The sequence below is a fragment of the Condylura cristata genome, unplaced genomic scaffold (genome assembly GCF_000260355.1).
Source record: "Condylura cristata isolate star-nosed mole 26May11 unplaced genomic scaffold, ConCri1.0 scaffold00040, whole genome shotgun sequence".
NCBI lineage: Eukaryota > Metazoa > Chordata > Mammalia > Eulipotyphla > Talpidae > Condylura > Condylura cristata.
The window spans coordinates 6,563,114-6,587,960 of record NW_004567141.1 but is presented as its reverse complement, the minus strand read 5'-3'; the positions used below and the strand labels follow the sequence as shown (position 1 = coordinate 6,587,960).

The 24,847-nt window shown below is 40.3% G+C and overlaps 1 protein-coding gene across 1 annotated transcript in view; it reads left to right on the top strand.

Annotated features, from left to right (window-relative positions):
* Positions 1-12,511: 12,511 nt before the first annotated feature.
* LOC101622070 (Fc receptor-like protein 3) overlaps positions 12,512-24,847 on the top strand; it is a 91,874-nt gene continuing 79,538 nt past the window's right edge. Inside the window, exons 1-6 of the mRNA XM_012733264.1 lie at positions 12,512-12,758; positions 12,999-13,283; positions 14,175-14,456; positions 15,376-15,651; positions 15,934-16,047; positions 24,695-24,760. Coding sequence (XP_012588718.1) covers positions 12,512-12,758; positions 12,999-13,283; positions 14,175-14,456; positions 15,376-15,651; positions 15,934-16,047; positions 24,695-24,760 — 1,270 coding nt within the window. The remainder of the gene's footprint in view (positions 12,759-12,998; positions 13,284-14,174; positions 14,457-15,375; positions 15,652-15,933; positions 16,048-24,694; positions 24,761-24,847) is intronic.

Sequence of the window (24,847 nt, the reverse complement as noted above, 5' to 3'; positions counted from 1 at the left end):
ATATTTCATGAACATTTGGAATATGTGATTGGTTTGGAGCCTGTATTTTAATTTTCAAACAATCTTATGCTAACTCATAAAGCAAAACAATCACATGGTAACTTATATTAAAACAATTTAGTAGTATATACAGTAAAATGTTAAAATCTCCTGGAATTAAGACCATAATTATTAGAAACAGTATTTTTGAATTCTTAGCTTTGCACATATTTTTCTATTTTTGAATATACATTTTTACATGTAAGTGTATAAACATTTAGAAACATATCTATTTAACAAAATATCATGTTTTTTAAGTCTATGTATAGATCTACTGCATTGTTTTAAAAAACTATCTATATGGCATTTAGATATATATGTGTCATTATATTTGTATATATATTTGGTAAAATATGCATAACATATTATTTACCATTTTAAACATTTAAAAAATTTATTTATGTCACAGAACTGGGGTATAGGCTAAAGGGACAGGGGCATTGAAAGAATTCACCAGAGACAGAGTGGGGAACAGAACAGACAGATCGATGAAGTACACTGCTGAGGGGAGCAGCAGGTGGGTCAGCAGAGGTCTGGAATGCCATGTAGGTCAACTCCCTGGCTGGGGATCGAACTGGTGCTGCAGTGGCTTGGGAGAGCTTCATACTGTGGTGCTTTAACCCGTTGTGCCACCAGGGTGAGTTCACCATTTTAATCATTTTAATTTACAATTCAATGGCATAAACACTATCATATATTTAAATTCTTTTAATCACTGATGTATGTTAGAATATTTTCCCAAAATTTAATATTATTAAAAGCAATGCTAAAAAAAAGTTCTCTTGAAAACATACTCATGCATTTTGGCTAATTTATCCACAGGATAAATTTGTAAATTTGGATAGTATATTTTAGAATGTACATATTAGACATTTTTGTTAAATAATTATGCATCAAATAAAAGAATCAATTTGTGGGGAAAATATTACTGTTAGTTAAATTTTAAAATTGCTAATTGCAGTTGAGCATCTTCCCATAAAAACATTTAAGAGATTTGTAAATCCAAAAGTTTCTAAGATAATTCTGAAATAAAATGATTTTCAAAACCCATAGTACAGTGATTTTGAAATTTTTGCTAGGCAAATCACAGATTCATTTATTTGAAATTGGTTACTGGAAGTTTATTGAATTCACTTGGTAGTATCATATTTCCTTAATTTTTCATATTATATTGCTCTCTTCACATTTGAGAAAATAGTCACCTCCTGCCATCTTTACTGACTTTGGGAGAGAAATACTTTCTGTGTGCCTGGTGGATTGGAAGTCTTTCTCAGATCTTTCTATTGGTTCATATGGTCCACACTATTTGTCCCTACTTCCAGTAGAATTCTTAAGGTGTGTGCCTTCTTTCAATCCTGCAAAGCCAGGTTAGGTGTTCATAAAATGCCTTTTGCTTTCCCTTCAGCTATGCTAAATATTTCTATTTTGTCATTTCTCCCAGGCCCATACTAGAGTTAGATCAAGTTTCTGTGCAATTGTCTTCAAAGGCTGTGTCATGCAACTGTTCAGGAGGTGTAGAGCCAATCATATGGTAGGATAAGGGAGTGTATGAGGAGTCAGGCCCACAGAGAGCTGCAGATCTCTGCAAGTCAGTTGGAGGAGTCCACAGATGGGGCATCCCCAAGTGCTCAAGGCAAGGCTTCCTGATGGATTCCACTCCAGTTCATAACACGTGTGTCATGCTGATTCCTACGAGAGCCCTATCGCTCACTTTCCAACTACTCTGACTGCTCCAGTGCACAGTACGACTCTGTAAATCTCTTCAGTGCATCCAGTATTGAGGTTTTTTTCCTAATAGTGTGTTGGAACTCCTCGATGGACTTCCACAAAGTTTCTCTTGTTCTTGGATAATGTTTAAGCTGGTCTTCTCTGGGGAAAACATAGGGGAAAGTTATTATTCTTGTGATGATGTCACTTCAATTTCTTTCTTCATGAACTCCAACTTTTCAGTTCTTTTTGCTAAAATCTATGAGTTTATTTGTCCAAAATATAATCCAAAAGCAGAATTTAAGACTGATGATCTAGTTGTGTCTGCAACCATTTTAATATAAAACTAATTAACATCTGTGTGTTTCTTCATGTTTAAAATTGGGATAGCACTAGAGCTCACATACCCTGCTGTTTGTTAACTATGTAAAGTCATGTGTTCAAGATGTTTAGAAGTATGCTCGGCATTTAATATGTTATCAATAAATAATTATTATACTTTTTCAAATTTGTCTTTTGTTACATATTACTTTATGTAATGGACTTAGTACTTCATCTCATTATTTTACCAACCTTTAAATAGTTCAAATGCATTTAATTTATTATAATTTTTAGATTATTCTTCTGAATGAAGTTTGGGGCATTTAAACCTGCATTTAAAACATAGTCATGGTTGTGTGATTTTTATGTTGAAGCTTGATGTGCAGTGTAGGAATTCTGTGTGCCCTGTACCACTGGCTGTGTTCCTGCAAGGCCACTGTGAGTGCTGTTTTGTCTAAGTCCCAGGAGTATCACTGGCCCAGCCCTGAGACTGTCACTGGTCCAGGACTGATTTTTAAGGTAATTCCTTAGCTGGGGTTTTCCAGCACACACCCATGAGAGGCACAGTTTTGGGGTTTTCTTATTTCAGAGAAAATTTTCTATACTGTCAAGTGTTCAAATAAAGCAAGCTCTTTTTTTACCATCTCTCTGTGCTGGTGAGTGAATATTTCCCTACTAACTAGTAGATTTTATGCAGGTGCTTTGGTTTCGAGTTACTGCCCTTTGCAGAACCAAAGTTTTGGCTCTTCATTACACATTGACTTTAAATGCGTGGCTTATGAAAATTATCCAGTGTGAATTTTCATCGCTACTCTTCCCCAGAGAAGCAGAAATGTCATTTACATTTTTTAACACACTCCTTTCACTTCCTTTAAAAATCTATAATGGGGCAGTTTCCCTTCTTTTTGCCTGTTTAATTATGCACTTAAAATACATAAATTCATCCATCACTGAGTGAACTGAATGAATGAGTGAATATGTCCCCTCACTAGGGATTATAACTGTGAACTGGAAAGGAGCTGTCAGTAGAATATATAGAAGAGTTAGCAATATGATCTTGAGTAAAACCTAGGCCTTGGTTTGTGGTTTTTCTCCACCAGCACAATTTATATTCAACTTCCAGGAACACACAAGAAACAACTTTGTGGGTGGCTTAGTACAGTCAGTTACCATGGTTCTTAGTTTCTCTTGGCCATTGGCCTTCCTGCTTGGAAGCTCATAGTCTGTCTGCCTTGTGGAAATCCACATGCACACAATTAAAACAGAAAGTAGAAACTTTCATATTGAACTTTGACCTCTGGGGCCCTTTTCACACCTGTTGTCCTCAAGGAGTCCTGGCCACTTACCAAGAGATATTTTCACACAGTGGTGGGGGTTGCTTCCAGTTGAAAATGCTGCTGTGAGGCTACTTGGAGTTTACTGTCATTCTGTATGACTGACTCCCCTCTAAGTCTGGGCTCATCTCTACTCCCTCCCTACCAATGGAATGGCTTCTTTAGAAGGATTTATAATAACTTCTGTTAAAACTGAAGAGACTGGTATTTTTCATGATGAAGAAAGAATTGAGCTCTGAAAAGCTGAAGAAACTCAGGGCTCAGTTTTACGTCTGAAACTGAAGCTTAATTCTGCCCTTCTCTGACAGCCAGAACTAACACATGGAGGATTCTTTTAAAAATTGCATTTCTAGAGCATCTCAATCTTCATATCTGGAAGAGAGCTAATGGACAATAGTTTTCAGATTTTCACTCAATCTGAATTCCCTGCCATGTTATTTGACTTGTGTAGAGCCCATAAAAATTCTGGAATTAATTAATTGCATTGTAGAGAAGCTGCTGAGTAGAGGGTTCTAGGTTTGCCTAAATAACATCTGGATAATGTCTACTGAGACAACACCTTTGTTTTCACTAACCTACTCTGTTCCAGAAAACCACCATCAAAAAGAATTAATTAATTATCTTGGATTTGAAATCCCTAGGTTAAGCCCCATTCAATAAAGATATATCGTGTTGTTGAAGATAATTATGGTAGCTATTAAAATTATTCTTATATTAATAATATATGATGTTATTATTATTATAATGAGATGGTCATGATTGCAGGACTACTTCTACTACAGTGCATACAACAATTACTCCCATACATGACTTATATACATGTATGTGGCTAGCAATATATCCAGAGATATAACCAGAGATATATCCAGAGCTAAAATCTGGTGAGTTAAACAGATTCACTTTCACACTGTAACTGTGCTAGTAAAAACTTCCTCAAATGGGAGGTGCCATTTGTTTTATTTTGAATTGCTTCATGAAGACTCTCTTTATCTCAACCCTGACCTGATACCTCGGCACTGTACTTTGTTCACCATTCAAGAACTGAAGAGTTTACAGAGATAGCTGTTGGCTTACATTTGGCAGAGTATATTTTTGTAAGCTGCCACCCAGGGATACTCCCGGTCAATGGTCTATCCAGTTGATCCAAGAGGTTTTTATATCTATGGATAACTCTGCTTCTCGTTTTTTTAAAAAAAGATTTATCTATTTATGCTTACAGAAACGGGGTACAGGCAAGAGCTGTGTGAGGTGAGATGATTCACCAGAGATGGACTGGGGAATAGGACAGGTAGACTGGCTGAAGTACACTGCTGAGGGGAGCAGTGGGCTGCTGTGCCATGTGGGTCACCTCCCTGGCCGGGAATCAAACTCATGCATCAGGGACTACAACCAGCTTCTTAGTGTGCACCTTAACTCCTTGTGCCACCAGGGAGCCCCCTCTCTGATACTTGTAACTCCACTTGGTTAGTGGCTGAGTGCCCCTAAACAAGAGATCTTTTTTTTTAATTTATTTTTTTTATTACAAAGTTTACTTTTACATCATTTTGCACATTTTTTTTTCCATCTCGATTGTAATCCCCACGGGTTTCCCATCACCAAATCACCCCTGTGCCACCACCATAGTGCCGTGCATTTCCCTCCCTTCCCCCTCCCCCCCCCGTTTTGATCCCATTCCCCACTCCACCCCCACAAAATGTCTCTGGTATATGGTTGTTCATTATTTTTGTTATTTTCTTGCCTGGCCCATTATACTCCTGCTATGAGTGACACCATCCGGTATTTTTCTTTCTAACAAGAGATCTTTTTTATCCCTTGATTTGGCCAAATCTATGTATACACAATTTCACTTCTGCTGTTATAACATTAAACCTTAAATTTTTCAACCAATGAAGCCTTTGTTGGGTGTTTTGGGCATTTTATTTTTATGCTATTACAACTAAGGTTTTAAGGGTATTGTCAGAGGATCCTATGAAACCAGCATGGGATTAAAATTGAATTGGAATTAAATCAATCTGATTGGTGCGCTTGTGGGTACCAGTTGGGTCTTAGCTTACACAGTGCCCAAGGGGCTCCTCATGTTCCATTTGAAGCCCAACTTCAAAATAGGTCAGGGTGGGCACAAACTGAAACAACTAGCTTGAGATTGAAATTGCACCAGCGTGGAATTGAAAATGGACCCATTTTGTTGGAGCTTGATTGGCACCAGTTGGAATTAAAGTTCCCAACCCCACCCTCGACTTCTGTCCCACCCCCTCCACTGCTCCTAGTGTTAAGTTTTGAAGCCCAATCACAGTACAGATCCCGTTGCACACGCAGCTGAAGTTGGGTACACACTAGCCATATTTGGAATTGCAAATGGACCAATATGATTGGTGCTCCCTGGGTACCAATCAGCTAAAAAGTATCAGTTACAAAAGCAGGCAACCTGAAGAATATATAAGCCAGGCTCCAAGCAGCTTCTACAGTGAATCAGACTCATCCAGACTCTCGCTTAGGGAGACTTATGTAGAGTTGTATGTTGGAGACCAGCTCCAACTATTGAGGTGTCTGGAGGCAAGACAGGCAGGACCCTAAGGTGGGAAGGCGTCGGCGAGTGGAGATTCCTGAAAAGGGGAGAAGGAGAAAAAAGGGAAAGGGGGGCGAGGAAGACACGGGAGTCGGAATTGGGTGCAAGTCTTCTTGCTCTGTCTTTGGCAGAGGTTTATTTTATATATTAGGAACAAGCAGTGGGATGACATCAGCACACGAACTGGGCTAAGAGATTACAATCATCTTTTTTTTTTTTTTTTCTAGGAACAGTTTAGGGTCGTATTGCCCTTTAGCTGAGATATAACATTCTAAAATCAATTAAGGTTTAAATACAGGTACATAAGTGCACAAAGTTTATGACTAATATTACTATAGTGGAGATCAACTAAGATAGAAGTCCCTTAAACCTTATCTACTACTTAATGGGTTTTTGTTTTTACAGAAGAGGAAATTCCTTGCTAATCAAATCTCTGAATAGGAGACATAGGTGGATTTCCTTATCTGAAGACTACATAGTAGAATCCTGAAAGACTAGCCAGAAGACTTTTGTGGATTTCTTTAAGGTGTAGCAGGTAGAAAACTTGACTAGTTTCAAAAACAGGCAACCTGGATGAATTTCCACATCTAAAGGCCAAACAATAGGAAGTTTGAGTAATTCTTTAGAAGCTGAATAGAAGGCTAGGTGAGATAATAGAATGATAAGATTTGGGTTTTCCTCCATCCATCTGGCAGTGAGAGAGACTTTGCAAAAACAGCCCTTTTGCTTTTATTTATCAGTCAGTAGTCAAGTCACTTGACTTCAGGGGAATTTTTCACCCTGGTGCAGTGCTTGCTTGTCAGGGCAGACAGGCCTTATGCGGCTGAAAGTTGCTCAGAATATTTTGATACTACGATTATATAAAAAAGGGAGGTCATAACGTAAGTTAGCAGTGGAAAGTCTGATTTTTCAGAGCTTTTCCCGATCTACCCGGAATCTGTCAGACGATAGACTTGCATAGCTTGTGTCAGTTGTAATTCTGACCCTTGTCTTCTGGCACCATTCCTTCACCAATCTGACTTTCAGCTCTGCCTCCAACATTACCTGCTGGTTGATTATCATTGGCCATGTGGTGTCTCTAAAAGAGCCGTTTGCTGTTGGTTTTATGCCCAGCCTCTCTGTGAGCTATAACACTGGTCCCTGCCTCTGACTAGCCTGCCAGGAATCCTTGATACTGTTGCCTGTGGCACTGATTTGTCTTGTGTCTAACATCGCCCAGCCCAGTTTTTTGATTGTTGTTGCTGATTGCTGTGATCACCTCTGGAGAGACCTTTAAGACCTTCATGTCTGCTCTCTGGCTCAAACCACCACTTGCCTACTGCTGTTGCCTCTTGTCCTGCCTTTCTCCTCATTCCCAACTTCTCTTTTTCTCTACTTTGTGAATAAGCCCAGTTGTTGTTGAATCCTGAAGTTGAATCCTGGCCTGCAGTTTTAAACGTCCCAACCATTGCAATTTTACCTCCTCACCTTTACACAGATTCAATAGTATAAGTCATAAGTGTGTATATACATATATACTTACATGTGTGCATAAACACACACATATATACACAGCATTTCCCAAAGTAAAACCACATTTATAAGTAATAACTTTATGTATTCATACTGGTTCCAATATTACTACACTGTTTTCCAGTGCTCCAGCTGCAGACACCTATGCTTTATTTATTTTTAAAGATTTACTTATTTATGCATACTAGAACTGGGGTACGGACAAGAAGTGCAGGGTGGGGGGTGAGAGGAGTCACCAGAGACAGAGTGGGGTTCAGAACAGTCAGACTGACTGAAAAATACTGTTGAGGGTGCAGCGGGCACATCAGGAGAGATCTTCTGCACCTTGCGGATTACCTCCTTCATGGGGGATGGAACTCCTGTTGCAGTGGCTGGGGATTGCTTCACGTGCTGTGCTTTAACTTGTTGAGTCACCAGGGAGGGCCGGCCCTGCTTTTGTGATTTACAGTTTCAGGTTACATAAGTTCTGAGTTCCCATTAATTCAAATCATGATAGTATCTGATTTTTAGTTGGCATTTGTGAATTTGAATTTGTACATGACCTTAGCTTCTGTTTCTTCTTTCATTTTATTCCAGTGTGGGCATTACATTTTACAGGTCTTGACAAATGAAACTTTTCATATTTTCTATTCTTTTGGAAAAATATGTGATATAGCTTGGATAGCATGATCCTGACCAAATTGTTGCATAAAATACTTATTGGGTCTACATCTAATCAGAATGAGAGTGGTAATAGGCTTTAGCAAGATTCAAGTTTTGCAGGGTATGGGCCTGTTAGGACCAACATATAATATAAAAAGCAATGAATAAGAAATAGGAAAGGAGACATTGCTTTCAATAACATTGAGATCGTTATTTGAAAGCTAATAAAATCCCATTTTAGAAACTGAGAAAGTGACTACGAAAAATTTCACTAGAAAATCTGAGTCATTGCAACAATGGTCCTGTCCTCTCAAGGGTCATCAAGAAACAAGATATGATGGACTGTCTGGGGCTGAACCCCACTTGTTATGATTATAAACTGATCATGCAGGCCTTGGTCCACTTACTTGCCTTTCCTGGTGCCTCCATTTCCTCAGCTGTGCAAAGGGATAGTGCTGACTTCAGAAGCTCGCTGAGGGTAATTGATAACTGTGTAAACCTAACACACTTATAACTGTGGCCAAAGACTAGCAATCATCAGTGTCAATAGGTGGCCATTTTTAATTCACTTAATGCCACCATAGGAAAGACGACAGTGGTTAGATCCTATCACCTCCCTGTGAAATGAAGTTTTCAGAACTCTTTTACTTCCTTTTTTGATAGTGAGACTTTGAAAAGCAGTTTCCTTTCTCCGCACAAAGGTTCCAGTTGGTGGCTCAGAAACTTCTCTTCTCAAATAACTGAATCGGGTCCTCATGCTGTTGTGCTCATTGCTGATCATCTTTGGTGAGTTCAATAATTTAAGTTAGAACTGAGATGACAGCAAGAGTTGATCTTCAGCTTCTGAAAGGTATGAAGATTTATCACAGCCTAAGGACTAGTGGGAAAGCTTAGGTCTCTACTTTCATTTTATGTTTCAAAGGCAGATAAGAAGTGTGGACTCCAGGAAAAGCAAATCACAATGCATCCCAATTCTTAATGGTTAAGGCGATCACTTTATCACTTGTTGCTCATGAATTTTGTTTTGATATCGTAAATCTTATAAATGTTATATGTTTTCCTGAACAAAAATTTCATAACTCCAATGCTTACTATTCCTCATGAAAACAAATTAAACAGTTATCTGTAAGATTTGTGTTCAGAAGATGACCTGAGACCATTTGCTGAAGTTTCTTTGCTTGATCATGTGGGATATGAGGTTAACAATTATTGCTGGGAAACAAGACTACTTCTCGATGCTCACTGGACATTACTTAGAATATGATCAGGGAAAATATGTCAATTCAAAACATTCATATTGCTTATGTGATATGTTTCTGATGAATTCTTTGTGATTTGAGATGGGATAATAATGTAGCAGTGTGTCTGCCCTGAGAAAATATGAGGGCAGTTGGCTGAGGGGAAGGGAAGGAAAATGAAAGGAGCCATCCCTCATCTCTGGGGCTTCCTCCTAGTAAGGGATAGTTTTGCAACTTGCTTGTGATTTTAAAATGAATGAGGGTTAGTTGTTCATTTGAGGGAGATTGAATTGTGAATGATAATGAAGTAGGGGAATGATAAAGGAGAGAAAGATAGTTTTTGAGCAAAGTAGCTGAGTAGTAAGTGTTTCTAAACTGCCAAGGCAAATGCTCTGAGCTAACCTCTGACTTTGGATCCCCTTACAGCTTCAGTCAGTGAACTGGCAGGTGAGTCACTCATCTTTGTTGTTCTTGGTCTCTGGTCTGTTCATTGCCAGGTTACCACGAGGTTCTGTAGGGATGGATGTAGAAAGATTGTGTGACTTTTTTAGATTTATTTATTTATGCATACAGAACTGAGGTACAAGCCAGAGGTGCAGGGGTGGTGAAAGGCTTCACCAGAGACAGAGTGGGGAGCAGTACAGGCAGATTGATGAAGTACACTGTTGAGGGGAGCAGCAGGCAGGTCAGGAGAGGTCTGCTGTGCCATGTGGGTCACCTCCCGGGCAGGGGATCAAACTCAAACTGACACGGCTACAGCTAGCTTGTCCTTATTCATTGCACCATCAGGGAGGACTAAGATTGTGTGACTTGTAAATGGTCTAATCTGCTCAGAGACCACCTAGTCTCTGCTCCAACCAAGCCAGTTTGGCCAAGTAAGCAGATCCTGCCCAGGTTTCACAAGGTCAAGTTTTACTCCTTGTCAAACTCCAGGTGTAGGGAGGGAAGTGGCATCTGAAAGAGGATGCCACTTTGTATAACTTGACCAACCCTCCCTGGTGGTGCAATGGGTTAGGACACAGCACTGCAAGCTAGCCACTGCCACTTCAGTGTGAGTTCAATCCCGAGCCCCAGAAGTGACCCACATGGCACAGCAGACCTCACCTGTCTTGCTGGCTGCTCCCCTCAGCAGTGTATTTTGTCAATCTGACTGTTCTGCTCCCCATGCAGTCTCTGGTGAATCCTCTCATCACCTCTGCACCTCTGGCTTTTACCCCATTTCTGTATGCATATCAATCAATAAATCTTTTAAAAAAAGAATTATAATTTTTCCATGGAATCATCACTCCTCAACATTGTCTTTGTGACTGTTCTCGCCACTCTGAAATTATTTTTGGAGGAAAATAACTAAAAACGTCTGCATTGTCAGAGTGATGTGTCATGGCTGTTTCTCTAACCCTAGATCAGGATTCAGCAAATATTTCTGTGAAACATAAGAGAGTGTGGAGACTAGGCTTTGCAGATTTCTGTCACATCTGTATTGTTACTGCAGCAGGAAAGCCTCTGTAGCCTATGTGTGAATGAATGGGCAAGGTTTTGTTCCAGTGATATTTTATTTACCAAAGTAGATAGCCCTGTGCTTGAAAGGCTGCTGGCAACATGCCTTTCAACAGCATCTCTGACTATGACTCAGAGTGGTTTCTTGCTATCCCTGAGAGCATTAACCCTGGGAAATTTTCTAGGGGTATACTAGTAGTTTAAAATTTTGTTTGATTTTAAGATCCATGGCTGAGTCACCAGGGGATCCAGTATCTACCTCTAAAGGAAGGCAAAACATCTTGAACGAAGCTATTTTTGCATTCACCTTTTCAGCTTTTCTAATTTCATTGCAAAATAAAAAATTGCCCTCCAATGTCAAAGAAGAAAATCTGGTTCTCCACCCAGAACAGTCAATAATGAAAGTATATGTATTCCCCCTTACCCCCCACCAAAACTATGATATCAAATTCCACAAGCTTCCTATGCTGTTTTGCCCTTACTCTGCAATGGTATTTTATCAAGCATCACATCTCTTCTGTAACTGGCATCTGATTCCTTACACTATACATACACATTCTGGCATCCTGTTACAAGTGAATAGTGGTAGGGAGTATTAGTTTAGTCCCTCATCTCAAATTTAAATTCCTTTGATATAATCCTCAAATATTATACAGATGTCGCAGAGAACATAGTGTGGTACATAAATATTTGAAGTGACAGTGTAGAAATTGAGACTCTATGACCAACATAAGATGAGCACTTCCAGGAAGTCAATGACTTTCTTTCACTATAATCTGTCCCCTGAAACCACGACCTTGGATTAAAATTTACCTCTAGCTCAGTAAACACTAAATGGATAGGAAATATTCTTGAAAGCATTCATATGGAAAGCTCTGGGAATTTAAAATACTGGGATTTAACTCCAGTAATCGATTTACTCCCATTTATCCAGGCTACATGATGGTTTCATCTAACAAGGCAAGAACACACAGAATATGAATTTCTAATGCAGTTTACTGCCTCTAAAGCCTGGATGAAGACAGAGGGAGTGGGTGGGCGTGTGCACTGAGGACAGTATTCCCTGTGTGGTGCTGCCGATGATGAGAGATAAGGCCAAAGAACTACCAGGACTCCTCACCCAAATAAAAAGTTAAGCTTACCACGACACTCCCTGCAGTGAACAGAACACTTGCGCTCCTCCCCCACTCACTTGTGGAAATTCTAGTCCTAATGTGATGACACTTGGAGGTGGAGCCTTGGAAATGAGAGCTCATGAATGGGGTTAATGCCCTCCTAAGAAGCCAGAGAAGTGGTTAGTCCTCTTTCTGCCACAAAAGTCAGTAATCACAACTAGGAAGAGGATCCTCACCAGAACCTGACAACCTTGGCACCCTGATATCAGACTGCCAGCTCCTGAACTGTGAGGAATAATTTTTTATTATCAATAAACCACCCAATTTATGGTATTTTGTTATAGTAGCTCAAGCTGACAAAAATCCCCTCAAGAGTAATGAAGGCATGCGTTGGAACCTTTATCTTGTCTAAAGGGGGAGACACTATACCTGAGATTATATCACTGCCCAAGGGTAGGGGACCAGGCTACATATGTGGGCTCAGACACAATGAATCACATCCAGTCTCTCTCTCTCTCTTTCCCAGGTATACCTCAACTCATGGCTCCCTCTTCTGTCTTTGAAGGCGACAGAATAGTTCTGAAGTGCCAGTATAAGTATAAGTGGAAAATAATTACTGTGACTTATTACAAGGATAAAAAAGAGGTGTTTTTTTCATATGAAGTTTCAGACTTCATCATACAAAGTGCAGTTCTGAGGGACAGTGGCAAATACCAGTGTGCTGTTATGATCAAATCATGGGGAACAAAAAAAGAAACTTCAAGAGCAGTAGACATGGAAGTCCAAGGTAAACCTTTACTCCTGTCGGAGCCAGGCTGGACAGGACTGGTGCAGGTGTGGGTGGATCCCTGTCAGGGAGAGCTCCCCACACTCCAGGTGACTTGAGGCACGTGGTCTTACCGTGCTGGGAGACATAATGATGTTTCTGCTTCTGAATGTCCTGTTTGCTAGGGATGCTTCTCACCAGGGACTTCTCAGCAGGGACTTCAATCTCTTTACTCTGGGACTTTTGTGGTTTTTCTCTTAGAGCTATTTCTGCCTCCTGTGCTGACAGCCAGACCCTCCTGGCCCACTGAGGGGAGCCCAGTCACCCTGACTTGTGAGACCCAGATATCTCGACAGAGATCAGATGTTCAGCTCCAATTTTGCTTCTTCAGAGATAGCAGGGTCCTGGGGTCAGGCTGGAGCAGCTCCCCAGAGCTCCAGATCCCGACCATGTGGAATGAAGATTCAGGGTCTTACCAGTGCCAGGTAGAGACAACAACTCACCGTGTCAGAAAAGGGAGTCTCCTGTCCCAGATTCAAGTGCAGAGTAAGTATTAGTGGGGCTGAGCTTGGGGAAGAGACAAGAATGCTGTGGACTGTTAGTCTCTTTGCTTCTTTGCACAATTTCTCTCCTGTGGAAAGTGGGACCTGGGCTAGAGAAATCCAGATTCCTCTTGGCATCTCTCTTTGTAAGTGTAATAATGGATCAGAGTCATTATCAAGCAAATCTTCACTGATGCCTGGTTGTGTGCCTTGGTTTGAGCAGTAGACTGGGAGCTTTCAGACAAGGCACCTGTTTCCCAGTGGCTTTTCAGATTTTTCCACTTACTGGATTGCAACACATTGGATTTGCTATAAGGCAATGTGGTTCCATGACATACAGAGTTAAATGAAGCATTTGAGAAAGCAGAAATCAATGTGAGCTAGAGTTCAGAGGAAGGGTTGCAATTTGTGTTGCTCCTTGAAATTGGGGATAATGAAGGAATTGTTAGTGGTATTGCAATTAAGAACAATGCCTTATCCAAAGTAGAAGAAATGGTACCAATGTCAATGACTCTCTTTACTCTGCAAAAGTCATCTGTCCAAACAGTGGCTCATCCCCTCAGAATGTTTTCTGTGTCATGGAGTGGATGATCCATCACAAATTCTTTAATGATTGCTACTCATGAAGTTAGCCAGGAATTTAAGGTTAAGATGCACAAATATCTGTTTTTCTGTGTTAAGACTAACACACACAAATATCTGGACCTAGACTTAGGGATTAAAACACAAATAACTGCACTGATAGTCTCCAAGGGAAATGATCATATGTTCCCTAGCTTTGTTTATTTGTAATATATATGCTACCACCCTATTCCCCCAGCTTGCGTTGGAGACTGAAATTATTCTACCTGGTTCCCACCCTCTCCTACATCAAGGTTATCTCCTGTGCATACAGGAGTCCCCATCTCCAATGTCAGCTTACAGACAGCGAACCCTGGGGGACAGGTGATTGAAGGAGGGAGTCTCATCCTGCGGTGCTCAGTGGCGGAGGGCACTGGAAACATCACGTTTTCCTGGCACAGAGGGGCCACAGATGTGGGATCAAAGACACAGCAATCCCTTTCAGCAGAGCTGGAGCTCCCTGCTGTGAAGGAGCTCGATGCTGGTGATTACTTCTGCAGGGCTGACAATGGCCATGAGCCCAAACAGAGCAAGTTGGTGAATGTACCCATAAAAGGTGAGTGACACCCTCATTCATCTCTGACCCAACCCCAAAACCAAGGTGACCAGGTACCAGAAGTCACAAGGAAGAGCCCAGGGATCAGTGCTATGGAGAACCAACAGCAGTTTGAGAGTGCTGACATCTTTCCAAGATAAACTGCTGACATCTTTCTTTTCTTGAAAGGAAACCTAAAGAGGGCTGAGTTGGCATAAGAAAACAGTTCCAGAAGAGAACAGGAAATTACCATGTTTCTAGACAGGAATCCAAAGTTGGTATTTCCCCCAATTTTGAAAGACATTGTTGGAACATCACTGTTATAGGGTAGTCCAGAGTGGACTTGGACTGCCTGTCTGTGGGTCCTCAACCCGCACACTCAAAATGTAATTTTCTGCAGGCACATACAAATAGGGTAATGGGTTTATTTACAAAAAGGGGAAAGGAAAAGGAACCAACCCAGGGAAAGAGAGCGGTATACAAAGTAACTGGACTATCTTACCAACTCGGCTAACTTGGAGCTCTAAGTCCCAAACTAACACTGCTAGTCCCCAGTCACACAGGCAGAGAGCTATTGCTCCAGAGAGAGAGAACCGTTATCTCTCCAGAGTGACAGTTGGAAAACCGGTCCCTATTTATCCCCAATGTCCCAGAATGCCTGCTTAGCTCTGCCCTTGGGTCCTCACAGTTCTCTCCCTGGTGCTACTGGGAGTTGTAGTTTCCAATCACTGGAGAAGGGAGTGGAATCCAGAAAGCTGGAGTAGGGGTGGAGTCCACCAAACTCTGCAGAGTTCCTTTATGACATCCTTCCCCTTAACACCACCTCTGGTTATTCCTGTGGGATGTGAGAAGGGGAGGCAGGGCCTCAGGGGAGGCCCCACAGGAAGTTTGTGTCCGTTGCAGTGGCCTAGTCCTCTGACCGATCTTTTGTTCCTATTAGTTCCAGTGTCCCGCCCTGTGCTCATCCTCGGAGCTCCCCCCAAGGCCGTGGTGGGGGACGTGCTGGAGCTTCACTGTGAGGCCCAGAGGGGGTCTCCCCCCATCCGGTACCGGTTTTATCATGAGGACGTCATCCTGGGAAACAGCTCAGCCCCCGCTGGAGGAGGAGTGTCCTTCAACCTCTCCCTGACCGCAGAACATTCCGGAAACTACACTTGTGAGGCCGACAATGGCCTGGGGGTCCAGCGCAGTGAGCCCGTGGCACACCTCATTTCAGGTGGGATCACTGTCTGCACACAGCACGGTCTGAGCACTGGCTGTCCCACCAAACTTTCTTAGTATAATATTGGGGCTTCAGAAGATTGTGTTAGGTGATGTCTGCTGTGTCTGGGAATTGATGGGGGTGATCCCAGCTCCTGGCTGCTTCTCTGCTCTCCACACTGACCCAAAGAGCACACACTTTTCTTAAATAAACTTACATGAATTCATATTTACCAAATATTGTTAGGGATGCCAGGCCCCAAGCCTTTCCTTTCTGAAATCCTGTTCTCCCCGTCAGGGACTGATGCCTATGGAGGAGACCCCATCATCGCCAGAGTTCTTGGAACTCTGTCTGGCATCCTTGGTTTCATTGCTGTTACTCTGCTGTTTTATTGTCATCCTAAGATAGCAGGTTGGTATTCACTGTTTGTTTTCTTTCCTCTTCACTGCTGTGGCTAGAACTGAAAACAACAACAATAATAATTATTCCCTAAATCAATTCATTTTATGCTTTACAATCCTTCAGGTTTGTAGTTAGCAATTTTAGAGCATGTCATTCCCTGACGGTAGTCTCTTGAAATTAAAAGCATAAATACATTCCTCCATGCTTGATTTTAAGTAAAAATTCTAACTATTAAATAACATTTAATACATTTAATAAGCATAATTCATTTATATGCAGTGGAGGAAAATATAATAAGGAGTGAGAAGTAAGGAATACACCATTCTTCCTGTTATTTATCAATTTCTTATTAGTTACTGCTCAAAACAGAGACAGTGACTCTATATGAATTGCTGGTTGTGCTCTATGGATCGTATGGGGTTGTCTTCATGCCTGGCAGTGGAGGCTGGCTATGGTTGACCTTAGCTAGAACTGTCAAATACAGTATAAAATTATGACCACTAATGGGCCTGAATTTCCTCAAAGCCAAGTGACCTCAGAATAATAAACATTTTAGGGACCTTCTTGGAGGCCTAGGGTTAAGTCTCAGCACTATCATGGCTATGGCCTGCGTCTAATCCCCAGCCAGGGAGCTGACTCACGTGGCACAGCAGACTTCTCCTGTAGCTTGTGAATCCTCTCACACCATGGCAGGTCTGGCCTGCACCCCAGATTTTCTATGGAAAAAAAAAGTAAACATTTTACATATTGACTGAGACTTCAAAAGCAAGTATGGCAGTTTATCTGCAGCATCTTTTATCAACAATTTTAAAGATTACAGTGGTGTCTCCCATTACTTTTTTGGGGGGGGCCAGGGGGGTGGGGAGTTTAGCACCTAACAAATATACTCAGGTACAGGGGATAAAACATGGAAACCACCTTCAAGTAGAAGAATTGTCACAGAATTCACTACCATATTGTAAGTTTCCACACATACCCCCCTAAATTCCAATCTATGTCACACAATTACATGAGCCTCTTAGCCGTCCTCCATGAACTTGTCAAACAGGAAAATTTGTCTCTCTGAGCCCTTCCTTTTATCTTATCTCAGACTTTTATCACTATTTTACTCCTTCTTCAATACCTTTAAGCAAATCTAAACTATTTTGCCCAACATTTCAAGTTATTCTCTGTTGGAGATCAGCTCCAACTATTTGAGGTGTCTGCAGGCAAGACAGGCAGGACCCTAAGGTGGGAAGGTGTCCGCGAACCTCTGCCTAAAAAGGGGAGAAGGAGAAAAAGGGGAAAGGGGAGCGAGGAAGACATGGGAGTCGGAGTTGGGTGCAAGTCTTCCTGCTCTGCCTTCAGCAGAGGTTTACTTTTATACATTAGGAGCAAGCAGTGGGATGACATCAGCACACGAACTGGGCTGAGAGATTACAATCATCTCTTTTTTTCTAAGAACAGTTTAGGGTTGTTGTCCTTTAGCTGAGATATAACATTCTAAAATCAATCAAGGTTAAAAATAGGTACATAGGTGCACAAAGTTTATGATTAATATTACTATAGTGGAGATCAACTAAGATAGAAGTCCCTTAAACCTTATCTACTACTTAATGGGTTTTTGTTTTTCTACCTGAGTCATTCTGGGAGACAGAAGAGGAAATTCCTTGCTAATCAAATCTCTGAATAGGAGACATAGGTGGATTTCCTTATCTGAAGACTACATAGTAGAATCCTGAAAAACTAGCCAGAAGACTTTTGTGGATTTCTTTAAGGTGTAGCAGGTAGAAAACTAGTTTAAAAAAAGACAACCTGGATGAATTTCCACATCTAAAGGCCAGACAATAGGAAGTTTGAGTAATTCTTTAGAAGCTAAATAGAAGGCTAGGTGAGATAATAGAATGATAAAATTTGGGTTTTCCTCCATCCGGCAGTGAGAGAGACTGCAAAAATAGCCCTTTTGCTTTTATTTTTTTCAGTCAGTAGTCAAGTCACTTGACTTCAGGGGAATTTTTCACCCTGGTGCAGTGCTTGCTTGTCAGGGCAGGCAGGCCTTATGTGGCTGAGGCAATCCAATTGTAAGCTGAAAGTTGCTCAGAATGTATTGATATTACGATTATACAAAAAAGGGAGGTCATAACATAAGTTAGCGTGGAAAGTCTGATTTTTTTTCAGAGCAATTCCCCTCCATCCCTACCGTGTCTAACAACAGAGGTTGCATAGCTTGTGTCAATTCTCAGAAGAAAGTTTAGTTCAATTTCTTCCTCTTATCACTGGGAGCATAAAAGCATCTTTTATAACAAACACTTCATAAAGCTGATGTGCTTTTAGCATTTTTAGCATGACTGTGTCTCTTCATAACATATTTAAGACCAACAATTTTGGGAATTTCTTTTATTTATATATCATACTGGTTCCTATTAGTATTCTGTTAGTAAAAAGTGTTGCCGATGACCAATTATTCGGCCCATTATTACAAGCTTTCATAAATCGTCTGTAATTATAAAGAAGCTTTAAGTGTGTATTATTGTTAATGTTTAACAATTTGAGGGAAGCTCGCCAGTGTGCTGTATTCACACAGCCCGGACTGTGGACCTATTTGCAGAACACACGTCTGCCTGGACACTAGCTTTGTCCGCCTCCTGACTTAAACTAGTTCCTTTTCTAAGCCTCACTCATTTCAGAAAGGGTTATTTACTAATACGTCAAATACAAGGCAAGCATGGGGCACATTAGTACATGGACATTTAAATTCTTACTAAATGCTTCCTTAGACAGAGCTACAAGTGACATCTTTGTCACTTGTACAAGTGACAAATTTGAAATACCTGTCAATTTTTGTCCACGTAGTAAAAATGTAATCTATTTTTTTTCTAGTACAGTGAAAGTTAAACATTTTAAACAGATCATTTAAGACTAAGGAATTGTGATATTACACCAACGGGTTCATCTTCTGATTCTCTAGTTCCAAGATAACTTTTCCAGCCCTTCACGCCTGTTTAGAACCTCCTGCTTTAGCTCCCGTTGCACTATTAGAGGCTAAAATACCCATTCAGAGCCTTCTATGTAGGTCTCCAGTTCTGCTCTGTTTATCTCCCAAATTAGAAAATAAATTTATCTCACAGCGAATCCAGGATATATTTAACATATATTTGACCCTTCTAGATTTTAAGGTGATATGATATTTGTTCTTTCTATGAAAAGAGCATAGAATGAGAAGACAGAAAGTGAAGACACTTTCACACCTATTTAGCCACTTTTTCTATTGTCCTATTGGCCAAAGTAACATGCCATGCCCAAATGTGAGTGGTAGAGAATTAGTTTCTGCCTCTTTATGAGGGAGTGACAAAGTCACATAGCAAAGTGACACATGCAAGAGGACAAGGCACAAACATAGACCGTTATTTACTGCATCAAACTTCCACATAGTCATTGGCTGGCACTAACAATCTTTTAGCTCTTCCTACTTCTTTTTAGTTTATTTGTATACACTCATATGAAAATATTTTTTCCTGGGTTTTCTGCGTTTTCTGGGTGACTAGTTAGAAGAAGTTTTAACCACAGGTGCAACCTGGGCAAGTGTGACTTCAGATAGTTGATATTACTACCAGTTTCACGGAGAGTTCTTCTTTAGTGAAATTAGTTGAAGGTTCATTTAAACTAATTTCTAAACTGAAATAAAAGCCTATTTTTTAAGAAGATGATTCAATTGAGAGCACCTCAACCCATCAAAATTGATCTAATAATAAAAGAAAATCAGGGTCTGCATCACTTTGCTTCCAGGAGGGTCCTTGGTCTCCGATATAGATTATCCAAATTTCAACTCATTAACTGTTGAGCTCTGCATAGACTAATGATATCAGACAAGGTGACAACTCTTACTTCATAAAAACTATGTTTCATTTTATTGCTTAACCTCCCCATTCCCAGGATAATGGGAGGACAAGGCACAAACCATCAATGCATATAGTTTCTCTCAAAGTGGCACGATCTCTCTCTTTTCTTCAAAAATATTTGAGTCAATTGTGAGTGCTATAGGAAAATATTCAAGAGATTCCAGAGTGATAAGTAATTATAGAAAAAAAGAAAAGCAATCCCTTCTTTCTGTTCCTTAGTTTCTTTTTCTTAGAGGCTTATAAACTATTCTAGAAATATGTAAACATAAACAAATATCGTTATATACAGATCTTTCTCCTTCACACAAATAATATCATACCATGTGCTATTGTAAGATTTTTATCAATATTACTTGGGGGGGGGAGCTGTTGCATATAAACCTGCAGCATCTTTTTTAATGGTTGAAGAGTATTCAATTTTTGAATTTGTCATGGTTTTTAGTAGATTCCTAATAATGGAAATTGAGGTTGTTCCAAGTTGTTTTCCACTACAAACAATTCTATACCAAATATTCTTGCTTAGGTGTCATTTCTTACACAGCTCAATGTATCTTGTATCAAATAAAATTTCCAGATCTATATTCAATCTTTCTAATTTTATGGATATTGTCTAGTGTTGTTCATAGTGGCTACCAAATACAGTCCATAAGGATATGTCAATCCTTTTTGCATGATACATGAGCCATAACATATATGTTCTTGGTTTTGTTTTGGGTTGGTTTTGGTCTGCTGTGCCCATTAATTGAGAAACATTGATGCCTGTAGCTGTGACTTACACTTCTCTTTTTTCCGAGCCCTGTGTTCATTCCATGTCACCATTGTGTATTTGATTTTGGCATTCTGCTTAGTGGCTTGTCGACAATCATTTCATATGAGATAACTTGGTCCTTATATGTGATGTGAATGATCACATGGTCTCCCAGTCTTCACTGTGCTGGCTCTGCCATTCATACTGCTGCTCTTGCTATGCAAACATGTCACTTTATGTGGTGTAATTTATCACATTTTTTATTTATACATTCTGGGAATTTTGGGGGTATGTATTTTGGACTTTTTCTATTCTTTGATACTAAAAAATCCCCATAGAGTCTTGAAAAATTTTTCAATATTTATTCATTTATTTCAAAATTTAACTTCATAATTATTTTTATTTTTATATAATTGGATTTGCTTGACTTTATCCTGACGTTGCTTGGATGCTGTCTATAGACCTGAAGTCTGTGAATCTCAAGTAGCTTAACAATGTCTGCTAGGAACTCTACCAGGAATGCAGTTTTCTACCATTTATGTCGTATCACTAGATAAATGACACAGTTCTGCAGAATTTAGATTTTTCTCCAAGGTACTTGTTCCATTATTGTGATGCTGTCTCTTAATTTTTAGTTTCTGTGGATTTAAAAAAAAAAGGGATTTCTTTCCATGTCTTGGCATATTAGCTTTATAGATTAAGGTTGTAGGTTGTAAGACATACCCCTAGGATGCCTGTTGCTTTGCTTTATAGATCATGCCTCTGCAACTTTTGGGTTACTGCTGTTCTAGTGTGGGCAAGGTGTAGGAGAGAGGATCTGGGTCGATGGAGTACGAGTACTCACAAGTACAAAAACCTCAAGCCTCTAAAGCACTGTGGGTGTTTGATTTGGGCTGAGGAGACCACAACAACCCCCACTTCTAAGACAGGTCCTCAGTCAAAGCTTCACCAATAGCCTCAGGCTAGCACCAGCCCCTAGCTGTGGTCTAGCTCTGCAGGCTTACTACCTGTGGTTTTTTTCCAGGAGTGTGTGGGCAAAAGAGTGATCTGAGAGCCCCAGGTTCACACTGCAGAGAGGTTAACACCTCTGTTAAGATCACAAGTGAATGAGGACTATGTGTTTCTCAAGGTTTGTACATGATATCCACAAAACACTGCTTCCCCTGCAGTTATGAATATGTGCAAGAGACAATCCTAGTGTCTTTACTCTTTGGTCATCTTGCTAGACTCCCTTAAAATATTTTTGTTATTTCCTTAATGAATCCAAATTTCATCAAGTATTGTCATTGTTCATCAGTGCTTATAAGATAGAATAAAATCTATTTAAAAACTTATTCATTCAAGGAAGACTTGTTGGAACCATGTACACCATTATCATGCTGTTTGAAAATATATGTCCCTTACCTTTATACTTGAAATTGAGTTGGTAGAAAATTCTGAAATCATGCTGTAAGAGGGTAATCCTCAGGAAGAAGGGAGGGTCCAGGTTTCCTGGCCCACTCTAAAGAAGGATGAGGGTGGGTAGAGAGGAGAGAGTGGAGAAAAGACAGGGAGAAGGAAAGGTGGAGATCAAGAAGGCCTGGAGGAGGAACATGGAGCAGAGACATGTGAAGAAGAAATTGCACATGCTTGGAATTGTACCAGGGACTTGGGGACATGAAAGGAGACAGTTGAAACAGGTGTGGGAGGTTGACAATGGCAGCCTTTATCTTGGTTTTCATTTAGCGCTTTTCCTTCCAGACATGTCTGTCCCTTTCTGCCCTTTTCCAGGGGTTCCCACCAATGTGACTAATATTTGTGGCAGGCTTTTAGGTCTTAGCATTCCTGTGCTGGGCCAACCCTCTTTGGCTGAGCAGTTACCCACAGGAAGTGAGTAATTTTTGGTGCTTGGTTTGGAAACGATATTCTTTTTCGTTTTTATCTCTCTATCACACATTAATTGTGTTATATCTTTTTTGTCCACTGAAGGTCTCATGCACTAGAGTATGTTGTGTCTTTATGTGGCATATGGCAGGACCTATTTAGAAAGGGCCGGTTTGGGGTTTCTAGGTTACCTCTCCCCCTGCCATGTAACAACACATCCTTTTCTTGGAAACAAGTTACTCCTTGGGAAGCTAAGCTTATATAAGCTTTCTAACACTGTTCTCCAGAAAATCTGAACACATTGGGAGGTTGGCTGAATTACTGGGCAACGTTTTTCATGACATGTCTACTGTATCTAGGCTAGGAAGACTCTGATCAGGAGCATAAACGCTTGGTGAAAAATAGAAAGAGAGATGTGGCGAGTACAATTTGACTTTTTGAAACTGATCACTCCTTTGTAGTGGCACCTATATCATCTGTGTGGTTATGTTGCCTGAGCTTTTAGTTCTGGACTATCAAAATAAGAATGGCCATGCAAAAACTCCTGAGTCAAGATGAAGCATCCCTCTGACGCCACATTGCATGGATGCGTCCATGCAGATGTGCTGTGTGCTTGTCTTTCATCTCTCTGTAAAACCAAATGGTGCAGAAGAGAGCCCGTCACTCCTTGGAAATGCCAGTCTGAAACTTACCCCCAAGACTGCTATGGAGTGGGTGTTGCTAATATCAAAACGTTTAAAAAATAAGAATGGCCATGCAAAACCTAAATGAGAAGATTAGTAATATAGACTTAGAGATTCAGCAGTTGAAGTAAATTTTACAATAATTGAAGCAACATGTTTTAGGTGCACGAATTGACAGTAACCATATGGCGGTTATAGTAACCATGCATTTGGGGGTTGCCATTTGAAGTGATGTTTCAAATAAGTACCGAAAACGAATGGATTCTTGAGCTAACAATGTTGGGATAAATATGTAATCATTTGGACGGAATATAATTGGATTTCTCTTGTGTATCTTATAACTTACTGTTTAATTACACATGGAAAAGCGTATACATTTTTAGCAAATAAAACTTCTGCCCTTGAAATGCATTTTTTTAAATCTGCTTTTCAGGAGGGATTTCTGCCACGGCTGTCCTCAGGTAAATAACTTTTCTTACTCAAAGTTGCAACTCTAGAAGCTCCCGTATTCACAGCTTTAAGGATTTATTACTTTTCTATTTGTACATAGGAATTAAGGCGATTTGATTATAAGGTCTCTTTCTAGAATGCTTTCTCATGTCTCCATTACATTTATGGTATGTGTTAGGGTGGTCTACATGCCTCTTTTTCCACAACCCTGATATGAATAAGTTACTATGCTAATTGATATGTTAAAGATTATTTGTTGAATACGTATAATATATGAGTAAGCTTTTGCTAGGTTTTTAGAGAGGTGAAAGTATGCATGGGATGGAGTTAATTTCCTTAAGGAACATGTGTAGACAAAAGAGAGAGACATAAAATAACCAGAGAAAAGCGTATGAAGTTCCATGAGAATTCATAGTGGAAAAATATTAAATCTTAGAATTACTATTGTCTTATTTATGATGCTTAAGAAAGTTAGAGATGAGTAATAGCAAATGTTTTCCAAATCAATGTGACTATCATGTTCAAAAAATACTTTGTGGTTAGGAGACTTGTGACTGGCTGTGACTAAGTAGTAACGGCTTGAGTGACCCCCTTAGACAGAGGTCAGAAAGTTGCTCAAGGGTTGTGCCTTCCTGGCCCCAGACACATTCTCCCCAGCCTGTCTCCCTACTCTCTCACTTGCTGCCATTGGGGGCTATCATGTTAGCACCCTTTTTCCCAGAGACGCTTCCAGCCCAAATCTTCCAGAGCCTACCCACTCCAACCCCCTCCCAGAAGACAAGGAGCTGCAGCCAGTGTATGCCAATGGTGAGTGTCTGCTGAGGCAGAGGGGAAAGAGGAGGACTTGGTCTAACTACCCTAACACCACGAGCCCAGTCACTTGCAATAAAGTGGCTTTATTTTAAGTAATTTAAGTGGCTTTCCTGTAATCATGCTGAGGTTGGGAACACAGTTATGAACTAGTGAAAGGGGAGACGTGTATGAAGTTTGAAATTTGTCTATGGATGTCTGTGCCTCTTTTCTTTTTTCTGCAGTGGACCCTGTAGGCATGGATGTGGTTTATTCCCAGGTCTTAAGCATCCAAAATCCAGAAGGGTCAGGTGAGAAACTGCTAAGGGATTCCTGTCAGTTGCATCTTCCCAGGATAATAATACTATGTGTGCAAAAGAAGTTTCAATACATCACTT